Source organism: Choloepus didactylus, chromosome 23 (genome assembly GCF_015220235.1).
Source record: "Choloepus didactylus isolate mChoDid1 chromosome 23, mChoDid1.pri, whole genome shotgun sequence".
Classification (NCBI taxonomy): Eukaryota; Metazoa; Chordata; class Mammalia; order Pilosa; family Megalonychidae; genus Choloepus; species Choloepus didactylus.
Genome location: NC_051329.1, coordinates 9,613,909 through 9,629,044, shown reverse-complemented (window position 1 = coordinate 9,629,044; position 15,136 = coordinate 9,613,909). Strand labels below are relative to the sequence as shown.

The 15,136-nt window shown below is 42.3% G+C and overlaps 1 protein-coding gene across 8 annotated transcripts in view; it reads right to left on the bottom strand.

Moving 5' to 3' along the window:
- Positions 1–1,874: 1,874 nt before the first annotated feature.
- Positions 1,875–15,136, bottom strand: part of KDM2B (lysine demethylase 2B) — a 120,894-nt gene continuing 107,632 nt past the window's right edge. For 7 of the 8 annotated variants that reach the window (XM_037816542.1, XM_037816543.1, XM_037816544.1 and 4 more), the window contains 3 exons: positions 14,969–15,130; positions 14,033–14,251; positions 3,019–3,200 (listed from right to left, as the gene is read on the bottom strand). In XM_037816542.1, the coding sequence (XP_037672470.1) occupies positions 3,019–3,200; positions 14,033–14,251; positions 14,969–15,130 (563 nt within the window). Of the gene's footprint in view, positions 3,201–14,032; positions 14,252–14,968; positions 15,131–15,136 lie in introns of all 8 variants that reach the window. The other variant, XM_037816539.1, reaches the window with a different exon arrangement.

The window sequence follows — 15,136 nt, the reverse complement described above, 5'->3', positions numbered from 1 at the left end:
CAAAGTACTGTTTTGGCAGAGGGCAAACACTCCCCCACCCCAAAATCTCTGTTCTTTAACTGGCATGCTGCGGCTTTCTACATTAATATTTAAAGATAGGTGATATGTAGTTCCGTTTCCTCAGGTAGCAGCTCCCTTCCCCAGGGGAATCGATGCTGCCGAGTTTCCTGGTTGTGCTTCCAGAGACTCTCTGCTGAGGAAAGGATGTTACTCAGATGCACTGTGGGATCGTCCTTTGTAAATATTCAGATTCCCAGAGGAAGGGGTACATTTTCTCCTCGGTTAAGAAGTTCCAGTCTAAAACAGCAGGCACTCCCTAAGACTCACAGTCTTGTTGAGGCTTCATCAGATATGGTGTATGGACTCAGAAGCTATTTGTGGCCTCAAGCTTAGACTCGCTTTATCCAAGGCTACTCATTTATGAAATAAAATGTTTGTCCAGAGACTGGACTTGAAATGGGGTATAATCTCACTCGACGTTCCATACACTTGGGGGAGACACATCTGTGTCTGCTGTGTGACTGTAGCCTTAATCCTGGAGAGAAACCCTGTCTGTTCTGCATGTCCTTGTTATAGCTTTGAACCCAGCCTTGGGGCACAATGTTGAGCCCCTCTCAGCCTTGTCTCTTGGCAGACCCATGTGCTCCAGGAAACAGTACAGGGAAAAAAGTGCCCTCTCACCCTGAGCCCTACAGCTCTTAACCAGTCCTGGCTACAAGGCTCCACGTTTGCTAGCAATGAGTGGACATGAGGACTGTTCCTCTGAAAACCGTTCTTACTATTGGTGGTAAAAGGATGACCTTTCTGGATATCAGAGTAACTCAAGTCTTATTTGATGGTTCAAAAAACTCGGGCTGCTAAGAAAACAGAAACTTTACCTCTTGTACAGGACAGTCCCTCTTGAATAATCAAGCTTGCAAAAGTTAGCCATGTTTTAAAATAAATCAGCATTAACTAATCTAACTCGGTAAATTAGATCTCCTGAGTTTAAATTCTGGGGAGCAACAGCTTTAATGTCCCAAATTGGAGTCAGCAAAGGGCTTTTGGCTTTGGCTTTAAGTGAACAGGAGGCACATATCTAGATGGGATCTGACTTTGTCCCATTATAATAATGTGGGCAAAAAATGGTAAAAGGGCAAATATGAAACTCTACAGTTAGCAGGAAAGGCTTCTTTTGCAGGGCCACGGCCTATGTTGCTGTTGAGTATTGAGTTATGTTGTTATTCAGTATTGAGTGAGGAAGTTATCTTCCCCATCTTTAAAATCACTGGAACAGTTTCTGTATCTGAATGAGTAGGCAGGGCCCTGTCTTTAAAAAAAGATCTGTGGTCTAAAATTGCTTCTCTCTGGTTTCTGTCTACCACCTGGGGAAGTTGTCATAACAAGCACTTCCTCCAACCAGCCTGGCGCAAGGCCACCAGCTGTGGGCTCCTCAAGAGACCAGAGCCCACTGCAGCTCCCAAGGGGAGGTGGAGAAAGTGAGCCCATTTCCTCCAGCATGGGATATACGTTTTAGGCCCTGGTAATGCCAAGTGGCTGTGGGAGTTCTCTTGTACAGGTGTGGTAGGAAGAGCCACCTTAAGGCAGTCTGTACCTAATCCCCACACACAGCCATGGCTGGAACACAGCTCTTTCCCATTGCCTTTATTAGCCATAACAGTGGGGTAACTTTCTGACAAGGAAAAACAACAACTAAACATGTACTAAGGAGCTGCTGCATTTCAAGTGAATAAGAAATTAGAGCTTGGCCTCAAAACAATGCACACTAATAAATGTATGACCATATGTGTATTAGTATGGAAACTGCTGAATCTGGGCTTTCCAATTAAATTGCTCATCCACTTCTAGAACAGAAACCCTCGAAGTCCAAAGAGTGGGTTTTTTATACAATTGTTTATACAAATTCAACAAAGATAAAACCGCCTCAGGGGAAGGTCTAGGAAAACACCACCTTACAACAATGGCACTTATGAATGTGTAACTTTACAGTTAGGAAATAGCCATGTAATAACCCTGAAATGAGAACTCAACTCACACCTCAAAGGAGAGAAAAAAGAAAAAGGCTATGCTGAACCATTTATTCTACTTCTTGACTCACTGTATAAATTAGATCTATAGAGAGTACAAGAGCTCATGCTGGAGTGAAGCCTTCCTGAGCACAAAGGCTGAAGTCTGAACTTTTAAACTTTGAGAAAAAGGTGACTTCTATATAGAGAAAACTTGGCAGAGAGTTTCTTACTCAACTAATAATTTACATATTTCCACAACATGCTTGTGTAACTTCTTGATGTACAAAGCAGGCTATAAACTTCCAGTTAAACATGCTTTTATATGTGGAAGACCTTAACCCACTTTGTCAGATCTGGGCACATTTGTAGATGGATTCTTTTTGTTGATGAAGTACTGGTTAAGTTCTCTCCTACTTTAAGGAAACCATGAAAATTGGCAATCTCAAACAATAAAAACACTGGTATGCATTCAAACCTTGCATAAATAACTTTTAAACAATTTGTACAAAAATAGTTCTGCATAATGTAAGATGTAACAAAACCAAAAAATGTGTCGAGATGGCGGCAGAAATGTGGTCTATGGTCCACTCTATGAAGACACCGAAATCCTTGGAGTTAAGAGGAATGAGGTGCCCCAAAGCAAAAAACAAAACACCACCAACAAAACTAAGGTCATGCTTATTAAATAAGAAAATTTCTCCAAAGTCTGTCTGTCCGTCCTCTCTGATGGGAATGTCTTCTTGATAAAGGCCGCCTTAGAAATGGTCTGGAAAGTAGTGCAGTTACATTTCAGAAAGACCAAAGTAAAGGGCCCGGCTCGCTCACTCTAAAAATGGGTAGTTGAACGGCATTTTCCTTGGCAAGATTTGCAAGATGGAATCATTCTGTGGTCTGCTGTTCCAGTTTCCAAATTGAAAATAAAATCCCTCATTTTTTTGTAAAGTCTTTTCCCCTCCCCCACTGGATTCCCTCCCCCCATCCACCCAGTATTTACATACTTGTCCTTGGACTAACTCAGTTTTTGCAGGAGTTTTTCTTCCACTTGCCCAAACTGGACACTCACAGACATTTCAGCTATGAACTGCTCACAGCCTTCCTTGGTGACTTGCTTGCAGTACCTTAGGTCAATGTGACAGATATTTCCACAGCGTTTGAAGAAAGACAGGCACTGATCAGTGACCTTATTGCAGTCTGCAGGGAAGAAGAAACAACGTAAGGTGGGAAAAGTGCTAAGTCCCAAGGCCCACAAATCCCAGGTGCTTAGCATTAGAGAAATGGGACAGAGCTCTCACGTTGGTTTAAACCCGAGGCCCAGAAGAGAACTGTTTGGCTAAAAGCCCTCTTCTTCAAATGGGGAATGGTTTCACCTACCAACTATAAAGGCATATAAGGTGTTCGTGTGTATGTATATATTTATATATATAAAGGTAATATATGCCTGAAAAGCATTCAGACATTCCCAAGCAAAAACCCATTTATAATCTGACCACTTACTATTTTATATGTATATATTCTCACATAAGTAGATCTTTCTATGTATTTTTAACCTAAACATAGGTTCACATGGTAGGTTGTGCAATAGGTTGCTTTTTCATTTACTGTGTTGAAGATTATCTGCATGTGTGAATTATTGTGCACTTAACTGCTTATTCCCTTCAGATAAACCCCCTGGAGAGAATTGCCCCAACAGTGAGAGGAGCCCCAGGGCAGCCTGGATGCTGTGCTCTCACCCACGTCTGCACCCGCGGGGCTTGTTCCTCCTCACGCCGTGACTGAATGTTTTCCCTGAAAGCCATGGAGAAGGCCAGAATGCTGGAAGGGGCTGCGGCAGCTTCCTCCACCCAGAGCAAAAGCACAGTCACAGCCCTTGAGTATCCCCTCACCTGCAGGCAGCTTTTAAAATTGTGATAACATATCTAACAAAATTGGCCATTTTAACCATTTTTAAGTGTACAATTCAGTGGCATTAATTATATCCACAATATGGTGTTACCATCACCACCATCCATTACTAAGACATTTTCATCACCCCAAAAAGAAACTGTCCCCATTAAGCAGTCACTTCCCATTGCCCCTCATCCCGCCCCTAGTGGGATGCAGACCCAGTTTTTGACTGGATTTCTATCAGCTTATGCTTTTCTTTTGTCATTCTCTCTTCTTTAAAAATTGAAGCCACAGTCAACTGGCTTAACTGCCAGTTGGCATCCAACTGAGACTCAGAGTCACCATTCTGGGCAAGACTGATTTCTCCCTTCCTCTCAATGGCATCAAGTTTGATGCCTTTGCTCATTGTCACTGGTATCGGCACTTTCATTTTTGGGGGGCTCCAGTTTTAAGGATTTGGGAACCAAGAGCCAGGAAGAACTCTGGCTAGGCACAAGTGATGGGAGCTTCTGATCCAGAGCCGTCTGCCCAAGGACAACAAGGAGTCAGCTGGGACTCCAGGTCACCCTTCACACCCAGCCATGTCTACAAGTAACAGGCAGCCACAGGATGCACCTCAGCTCCCTCAGCCATCAGAGGGCTGCAGGGTACAGCAGTATGCCCCTCAAAGGAGGAGTTCTCTGGGGTGGGAGATACCTATTCTGGAGAGATGGCACTGAGGGAGAGGCAGGACGTCTGGAACCGGGAGCATATTTCAAGGGGAAGAACATTTCAGGTGATGGGCTGGGGACTGATCAGAGGTCCTTGGGAGGAGGTGGCAGAGCTAGGTCTGAGTGGGGAATGAGATGCATCCTAAGGCTGGGATTAGACTGCTGTAGAAGGCAGGCAAGGAACTTGGAAGGGTGGGGGTTGGGGAGGGAGGAGCCAGAAGATTATGAGGGATGAAGTAACCCAAAGCAAAGGCTCCTGAGGGTCACAGGCCAGGCAGCCAGTGGAGGGGCGCTGCAGCTGGGGCTGGGAAGCCATCTGGCCACATGTACCTGCTCCCTGACCCAGCAGTCTCACTGCTTGCAACTCATCCTGAAGAACTGCATGATTCTGTCTTATGTTGGGAGGCACGCAAAGTATTCAACTATTAACATGACATTTTCTTGCCAAATATCTCTAACCAGAATCTAATCAAGGCTCTAGATCTAACTTGGAGGAGAAATACAGGGAATACAGTACAAGTGAAACAACACCATGAAGCCAACAACACAGTACAATTCTGAATGTGGAATATTCTTTAAGAAAACTCCCCTGGATACTTCAAAAATCAAATGTTGGGGGCGGGCAGAGATGACAGGACTGTTCTACAATTAAAGACAATACATTTTGGTTGTTTTGTCTCTGATCCTTTCCTTTGGTGTCAGGATGCTGATACAGTTTCATATCAATGTCCTCATCCTTAGGAAACACATGCTGAAGGGTTCCAAGATGTTTTGGGGTGGAGGGTCATGACATTTACAACTTTCAAATGACTGAAGGAACAGGCACATGTCTGTGTGTGTCATGTGGCACATCAGCAACTGTCACAAGCAGGCAGAGGATTCATGTGTGTCCTTGTACTGCTCTTCCAGTTTTTCTATATGCTTGAAATTGTTCAAAATAGTAGGCTGATGTGTGGGGAACATGATGTTTTTCACTGGCTTTTTAACAGTGAAAAACAGAAAATAAACTAATCAAAGGAGGAGTATTACAAATCAAGATGAACAATGTAATTTATAAAGATGAAACTCTACCTCACAAAAAAGAAGTCCTAGAAAGATCAAATAAATTTTAAGAATGATACTGCAAAAGAGAAGAAAATATGAGAAATTTTCAAAATAATCTATGGGTAGTATAAGCCTTTCTACAGTGAGATTAAAAAAAGCCTCACACCATAAATGAAAAAAGTTTGATCATCTCAAGGTTAAAATTTTCTGCCTTTCCAGAACAATCAATCCAGGTCCTACCCTGATCAAGATGGTGAGAAATTTCAGAGCTCCATCCTCACACAGAAGCTTGGAATAACCAGCAAGAACTTGGAGAGACTTATTTCTCAAAGCTCCAGAAAACAAAGTACTGCAATAACAGCAGAAGCACCGAATCAAGAAAAAGGTCACTTAAAAGCAGCAGGATTTCATGGCTCCCTGCCTGGCCCTTCCTTTGTCCCTCACTGGAACGGATCAGCAGTCCCAGTTCCAGAGGGAACAGAGTGCCCCTCGTGAACATACTGGGAACATACGTCTGGCACAGTCTGTCTGGTGGTGGCCTGAGAGACTTGCTGTCCCAGAATTTGCCCTGCATGTAAAAGGCAGCTCTCTCAGCTCCTACAGAACACTGTGGGACAGCAGTCAGATGGCTGCCTGGGGCAAGGGACTGCTGGCTGTAGGACATAGAGTGCAGTGCCCAGACTATCAGAAAAATTTTTGAAGGAAAGAAGGCACATTAGTATTCATGTAAATGGGGGAATTCCTAGGGCACACACACGCCCAAGACAAGGCGCATACACAGACAGGACTAGGGACTAGGGAAGCCCCTATGCTTTGGCCTCAAGCTGTTCTCTAAACTCACTGTATGGATAAACTCTGAAGAGCACTGGTACATGTCAATCTGCAAGAACTGGGAAAGGTGTTCCCCTTCCACCCACCCCCTTTTTTTGTCTCTTCCATTTAAAGAAAGCTCTGTCGTAACAGCTGGTACAAGTATCTTAGAGTCTAAATTCCAGCAGTAATACATTAAAATATCAAAATGTTCAGGTTCCAACCAACAATTACAAAACCTACAAAGAGATAGGGAACAGTGGCATGAGGAAAGAAGATTAAAGCGTCAGAAGCATCAACAAAGAGGATCAGACCTGGGATATTCCAGACAAAGACCTTTAAAAAAATGGTCTTAAATATGCTCAAAGAGCTAAAGGAAAACAAAGACAAAGAACTAAAGGAAATCAGGAAAACAACAGATGAACACACAGAATATCAATATAGAGATGGAAATTATGAAAAGGAAAGAAACAGAGCTTACACCACAATAACAGGAATTAAAAATTCCCTAAAGGGGTTCAACAGCAGATTGGAGGTGGCATAAGAATCAGTGAACTTAAAAGATAAGACAATGGAAATCATCCAATCTGAGGAGCAGAAAAAGGGAAGGATGAAGAAAACCGAGCAGAGCCTAAGAAACCTGTGGGATACTGTCAAACATACAAATTTATGCATTGTTGAAGTCCCAGAAGGAGAAGAGAAAGGGAAAGGGGCTCAGAGAATATTTAAGAATTAATGTCTGAAAAATTCCCAAATTGAAGGAAACACTTAAATATATACACATCCAAGATACTCAACAAACTCCAAACAGGATAAATACATCTACAGTGCACCATGCTATAAGCAAACTGTCAAATGCTAAAGACAGAGAATTCTGAAAGCCGCAAGAGAAGCAACATGTCACATACAACGGAGTCTCAGTAAGATTAAATTCTGATTTCTCATCGGAAATCATGGAGGCAAGATGGAGTGGGAAGACATTTAAAGTACTGAAAGCAAAAAATTGCCAACCAATAATTCACATCTAGCATAACTGTCTTTCAAAAATGATGGATTAAGACATTCAGGTAAACACTAGCTAGGTAAACAAAAGGTAAGGGAGTTTGTCACCATTGGATCACCCCTTCACGAAATGCTAAAGGGAGTTCTGCAGTTGATAGAAGCCACATGAAGAAATAAAAGTCTCTGGTGAAGATGATGACACGGGTAAATAAAAATACCAGTACTATTGTATTTTTGCTTTGTAACTCCACTTTTTAATTCCTATAGGATCTAAAAACCAAATGCATAAAATGTAATGGCAAATCAATGGTTTTGGATTCATAATGTATAAATATGTAATTTGTGACAAGATCTACATAAAAATGGGAGGATGGAGAGGTGCAGGAACATAGTTTATTTTTGTTTTTGAAGTTGTTAGGTTGGTATCTAAGCCAATGAGATTTTTACAGATTTAAGATGAGAAATTTAAGCCCCATGGTAATCACACAGAAAATAACAGAGACTATGCAAACTCACAGAGACAAAAGTAGAAGGTAGAGTACAGGTTACTAGGGCTTGGGGGACAGGGGCAATGGGGTGTTAATGTAAAATGAGTGTAGAATGTCTGTTTGGGGTGATGGGAAAGTGATAGCAGTGGATGGTGTGCGGGCACCGCAACACTGGGTGTGATTCATACCACTGAAAGGTATGCTTGGGAGGGGTCGGGTTGGGAAGTTTTATGTTGTGTATGTTTCCATAATTTAAAGAAGCGAAAGAAGGGAAGAGCAGCTAAAGAGATAAAGTATAATTAAATGCAATACATGATACTGGATGGGATCTTAACACTGGAGGAGAAAAGGCATTTTGGGAGGTAAAAAAAAAATTAGAATATAGAACTGAAGTTTTATATCAATGTTAAATTTCCTGAACTTGATAAATGCACTTAAGATGATTATATAAGTGAATATCTGTTTGTAGGAAATGTACTTGGAAGTACTATGTGTTTCAAGGAGTATGATGTGTGCAACCTGCTCTCAAACGTTCAGAAAAAAGGTAAGAGAATGATATGGCAAAGGTGGCAAAATGTTAAAACTAGCAGCTCTGGGTATCTCGGGGAGTGGGGGATGTTGGAGTTGTCTGTATGGGGTTTTATTTTTGCAGCTGTCTTGTAAATTGGAAATTATTTCAACGTAAAGTGAACAACTGGGGGAGAAAAATCAATCAAAAGAAAAATGACAAGCTGAAAAAAATGTTTCAAAAAGAAGAAAAGGGAATACTTTTCTTAATTTATAAAGTACTCTCTTAGACTACTAAGAAAGACTGTTATTAACCTAAAGTAGGGAGCAGAAGAAAACTTCAAAATGAATGATGTCTCACTGAAGCCTGACTACATTGCTGGAGGAAAGAAAAGGACCTGACGTCACTTCAGACAAACATAGCAGACTAAACACACACTATTTCCACTTCCTCCTGACAACCATACAGATAAGATAAAAAAAAAAAGATACAAGGAAAAAAAAAAGATACAAGCTCAGAAAGACAAAGAAAGGTGAGATTACAATGGTAATGAGACCTCAATGGTAATAAAATTTTGGAAGCTGGAGAGAGGTAACTGATAAAAGGAGACAGAAAAAAGGAGACAGCTTAATCGGAGATGCAAAGTTATTCTACAAAAAGTCCCAAATATGCAGGTCCTGGGAGCAACAGGTACATTGGAAACAGGGCTAAAGATGGGGTAGAAACAGAAGGGCTGCCTGGAAATCTGTTTAATTTCCAACCGGCCCTTCTGGTTGATGCCTGGACTCCCTCCCTAGCTTTAGTCTCCCAGGGGTGAAAGACAAGGTCTCTGGAAGGGGCCTCTAGGTACCGTGAAGGAAGGGACACCCACTCGACAACAGGGTAAAGGAAGTCCTTACCTACTGACTGCTGAGACACCCGCCCCCACAGCCTCCTCCTCCCTAATCCCAGAACACTGGCAGCCAGGCCTAAATTCTCCTACGGATCAGAGAGTCTGCTCAGGGACTCTTGACTAGTTTAAGAGAAAAGAGCTAAAGATCTGACAGGTTTCTCCAAAGAAATAACTTAGGCAGACTCCCTGCAATTGCAGTCCATAGCATACAAGCTCCAACCCAGTCACCCTTCTAGCCCCACTTACAGTATGGGTGGAGACCCAGGCATCACCAGAACCCAAGGAAAGCCTCCTATGAAGGCCCCTGACCACATCTGAAGAAAATAGACTATGCAGGGAGAAGAAAGCAAACAAAACTACCATTAATACCCTCAGATAAGAAAAGATCCATATCCATCTCTTCAACAGATGGTGCTGGGAAAACTGAAAGCAAAAGAGTAAAGGTGGACCCCTACCTCACACCATATACAAAAATAAACTCAAAATGGATCAAAGACCTTAACTTAAGAACCACAAATATAAAACTGCTCAAAGAAAATGTATGGAAGCATCTTTAGGAACTTGTGCTAGGCAATGGTTTCTTCAACTTTACACTCAAAGCGCAAGCAAAAGAAAAAATAGATAAATGGGATCTCATCAAAATAAAAAACTTTTGTGCAAAGGACTTTATCAAAAAAGTGAAAAGACAACCTACAGAAAGGGAGAATATTAAGAAACCACATATCCAATAAGGATTTAATATCTAGAATGTATAAAAAAAATCCTAAGTCAACAACAAAAAAACAATCCAACTAACAAATGGGCAAAAGATGTGAACAGACATTTCTTTAAAGATACACAAATGGCTAAAAATCACATGAAAAGACGTTCAACATCATTAGCCATTAGAAAAATGCAATTCAAAACATGACGAGATATCATTTCATACCTACTAGAATGGCTACTATTAAAAAATTGGAAAATTACAAGTGTTGGAGAGGATGTGGAGAAATAAGAACACTCATTCAGTGTTGATGGGATTGTAAAATGTGCAGCCACAGTGGAAGACAGTTTGGCAGTTCCTCATAAAGTTAGATATACAATTACCATTATGATCTGGCAATCCCACTATTAGGTATATATATACACAAAAGAATCCAGGGACTCAAACAGATATTTGTATGCCAATGTTCACAGCAGCATCTTTCACCATTGCCCAAAGGTGGAGACAACCCAAGTGCCCAATAACCAATGAATGAATAAACAAATGTAGTCTATACATACAATGGTACATCATTCAGCTGAAAAAAGGGATGAAGTTCTGATACATGCGACAATAGGGATGAACCTTGAAGAAGACATCATGTTGAGTGAAATAAACCAGACACAAAAAGGACAAATATTGTATGATCTCGCTGATATGAAATAATCAGAATAAGCAAATTCACAGAGTCAAAAACAAATACAGATTACCAAGGGTGGGAAGGTGGTAGGAATGGAGAGTTAAAGCTTAAGTTGTAGAGTTTATATATGGGTTGATAGAAAAGTTTTGGTAATGGATGGTGGTGGTAACAACATTGTAAATATAATTAACAGCACTTTATATATTTGAGTGAGGTTAAAAGAGGAAATTTTAGGTTGTAAGATGTTACTAGAATAAAAATTAACAAAACAAAACATAGGGACTGTACAACACAAACAGGGAACCCTAACGTAAACCACAGACTATAGTTAATAGAACATTATAATAAAATTATTTCATCAATTGTAACAAATGTACCAAGCTAATGCAAGTTGTTAATAATAGGGCATGGGGGTATATGGAAACTACTTTCTGCGTAATTTTTCTGTAAGCCTACAATTTTTAAATATATATACATATATGTATCCAAGAAAAAAGAACAGGCCACTCTACAAAAGTTCAGGGAAAAAAATATAGCTTGTAAAATTAGGCTGAATGTATGAAACTGCCAATATGATTTTTTTTTTTTTTTATGAACAGCAACTTCTGTGGTTCAACCTAACATAATAGCACAAATGAAAAATTCACTATATGAGTTTTATGATAAAGCTGAGGAAAACAGAAAACAGAGCAAAAACACACATAGGTGCAATACAGAAGAGAATAAATGATTCAAGAAAATTCCCCAGAAGGATGACCATTTACAGATCGAAGGGGCTCACGTGAGTGCTCAGCATGCTGGATGAAAAGACAGACCAAGACTCAACAAAGGTTTCAGAAAACCAGAGGCAAAGAAAACTTCCTATAACTTCCAATGAGAGGAAACAGAGTCAGTGAAGGATGAAGAATCAAATGACTTGGGACTTAGACTCTGGAAGGCAGAAGACAGTGGAGCAATGCCTTCCAATTCCTGAAGAAACCTGGTTCCCAAACTAGAATTCTCTATCTAGCTGAACTTTCAATGAAATGTGAGTGGGCCATAAAAACATCTTCAGAGATACAAGGTCTAGAAGATGTCCCCCACCAAAATGAAAGAGTAAACCAAGAAAGAAGATGTGGGATCAGTGAAAGAGAAGTGCTACCCTAAGACAGAGGCACACAGCTCCCCAGGATGGTGGCTGTGCACAGGCAGGGCCGTCCAGTCCATCTGGGAGCAGGAGTCTGGAAGGCTGGAAAGGAACAGGTTGAAGAGGGAGGTCTCAGACAGAAACCAGTCAGGGGCCTTATGAGTTTATGTGGGGAAGATGTGGTATGCAAATCTGTTGAATGGTTTGCTTAAAAAAAAAACAAGCAAGCAAAAATGAGGAAATTATCAACCCTAGGGAACCAAACAAACAAACAAAAAGAATTGTGCAAGAAAGGAAAATTTATCATAGTACATAGAAACCTAATCCTAGTATATGGCTCAACAGCAAATAATACTCACATGGTCACAATAAAGTAAATAATAGTGATATAACCAAAAATTATGATACAATTGGAAAGATGGAAGGAGAAAAAAAGGGGAATAAAGGAATGTAAGAATATCAAGTCTTGTGTTCTATTGTACCAAATCAATAAATATATAATGTCTAAATGGAAGGAAAACATCAAATAGCAATGTAGGCTAGCTAGAAATACAGAGGTAATACTGAAGAAAGGGCTATGAGCTTAAAGTGGCTGCCTCAGGGGCTAAGATTTGGGTGGAGAAGGGTAAGGCAAGGGGCTGCCTTGGGCATGCAATAAAGATCCTAAAATGAAATTCAGCCTGAACAACGATAGCAAGAGAACTGTGACTCTGCTTCACTAGACCAGACCCTCCAGTCCAGTTCAGGGATCCTGAAACATGTCAAACTAGCTTTGATTTTGTGACAGATTTTTTTTATCATTAATTCAACTACTCACAATGAGGAACGAAGAAAAAAAAATAAACGAATCTAGGAGAGACTGGGTAGAAAATTCTATCTTAATGTATGTCATAGCTCCTAAAGGAAAGGCAGAGATCTGTATGGACTGAGATGAAAAGATGGCCGCATCGCATTATGTGGTAGGGAAACAAAATGCACAAGGTTATCACACAGTCACACATCATAGACTGTGATGGGAGCAAGAGGCTTATACTGGTATTTCTGCTATACAGGCAGAATCACCAAATCAGAAAGAACATCATAAAAAGAGATAATGTCCATAAAGTCCTTAGAATAGGCCTGGCATATGGTAAATGCTCTGTAAGAATCAGCTACTATTACTATAATTTGTTTAAAAATTTCCCAAGGTGGGAAGGAGGAAGAAAGGAAAGGCCCTCCTGGGGCATGGCTGGGAAGCCCCATGGCTGAGGTGCTCCCCGGTCCTTCTCCACGGGGCAAGTCCATGGGCAGTCACGCCAGGGGCACGAGCTGAGCCTGGAGCTGGTGTCACCGTGGTTAGACCTCGCCTTAGGATGCCTCTTTTCTCTTGCCAACGTGGGGTGGGACAATTTTGGTCACCAAAACGTGAAGAGGGACAGCTTCCAAGCACCTAACTACAGAATTCTCTACTATCCAAACCCCAGGCATGAACAAGGTGTTCAAAGAGAAGGAGACAACTAAATGCCATGTGAATCCTGGGGAAGCAAATGTGACTGAATTGGGGTCAAGATGCAATTCAGATTATGTCAGGTGCCCTTTATTGCTTAGTAATTTCTGGAACAAAGTTTCTCTTTTATTGGCTCAACTAAATCTCACATATGCGAATCCAGACCATCCTAAACTAATCCCATGAGTGTGGGTGGAGAATGGACAGCTTTGCTTCCGCTCACAAACCACACTGTCAGGTACTTACTAACCTCCTCCAGCCATTCAGCAAGCAGGGGGAGTAAGGATTCTGCAGTGTGCGTGACAGACACAGAAGAACAATGGCACCGTGGGGTTGTCTTTTTCTTGTCAATAACAGCCCCTTTGATAGCAGGGGTTGTGAGGGGGACGTGAGCCGTAACAACCAAGGCAGAAACCAAGCTGCCATCTCTGTGGCTACCTGACTGTCACTCCCGTGCTGGAAGCCCTGTGGCCTCACTTCCCACCACTCTACCACATGCCCGGGCTTGCACTGCCACCAACTACTATTTTGTAGCACGTATTACAAATCTGATAAAAGCTTACTGTTTTGCGCATGTTTCCCCCTAGCCCCAGCGGTGGGTCTCATAAACTGGCATATCCTGGCACCTAGCCACTCAAATCACAAATCACAGGGCAGCTGGGCAGACCACGATGGGTGGCACCCCACTCACCTGACAGGTTGATTTCTGTTAAGGAGTCTCGGGTGGTGGTGCCCACGGCAGTGAGCAGGTTGATGGACTGGTCTGTCACGTGGTTACAGTAACTGAGGTGGAGCCTGGAAAGCAGGGGCATGTGGCGGATGATGAGCCGCAGGGAGGCATCCGTGATATCCAGGCCTGCGAGGCGCAGCTCCACAATGTTCCGGAGCTTGCTCCGATTGTCCATCTGACCTGGTGGGACATGAAGCAGGGGGGGCAATGTGTCAGCACGACCAGGGAGATCTGGTCCCGCTGACACAACACTCTGAAAGTACCACCAGCCAATGTAAGGCTTGAATTTTGTTTGGCCATAAAGTGTTTCCAAAAGCCCTGAATTAGTCCTAATATTTTCAAACCAGAGATTATACATCAAATTTTAGATTTCTGGCTTCTCTTGAAAAAGTAGAAGATCTAGAAACACTGAGCCTGCATTCCACCCAGCAGTGACCTGTTCATCAGAGTGGAGGTGGCGTGGCATCTCTAAGTTACCACTGTTTGCTCCTTTTGGCCACTGAAAAAGAGCCATGACCCAGGCAGCTCAGCCCAGGAGGGGCCCATCCTGTGGCCTCTCGTCCAACCGAACTGACCTAGATGCTCAGGGAGATTTATTTAAAGGAAATTAAATGAGAGACAGATGTGTGCAGGCTCCAAGAGCAGAATTCTCAGGGTTTCCTAGGAGCCTGCCCTCTCTCCTGACAGATTCCCTGTGTCCAGAGCTGACTGACAACCAAGCAGCCTGTTCTCATCCCTGTATCCTTTAGAGAAGGGACTATACAAGGACTTCGAGGCCAGAAGAGGCTTGAGCATGCACATATCAGATGGCATATGTAGTCAAACCAGCCTGAATGACACAGCACAGTCGCAGGTCTCCAGTGATCCCCTGGGCATGGTTCTGGCCTGGCAACTCACCTGGCCTGTTATCCGTGGGTGGGGACAGGAGATCCCGCATCTGGGCATCCTTCAATCCTTCTACCCACTGGATGTCCAGGGTCCGGAGCAATGGACAACTGGAGCTACAGAGGGCTGAGACTGCAATCCACGAGCAGCCAGACAGCACCAAGTCTCGGAGCCCTGGAG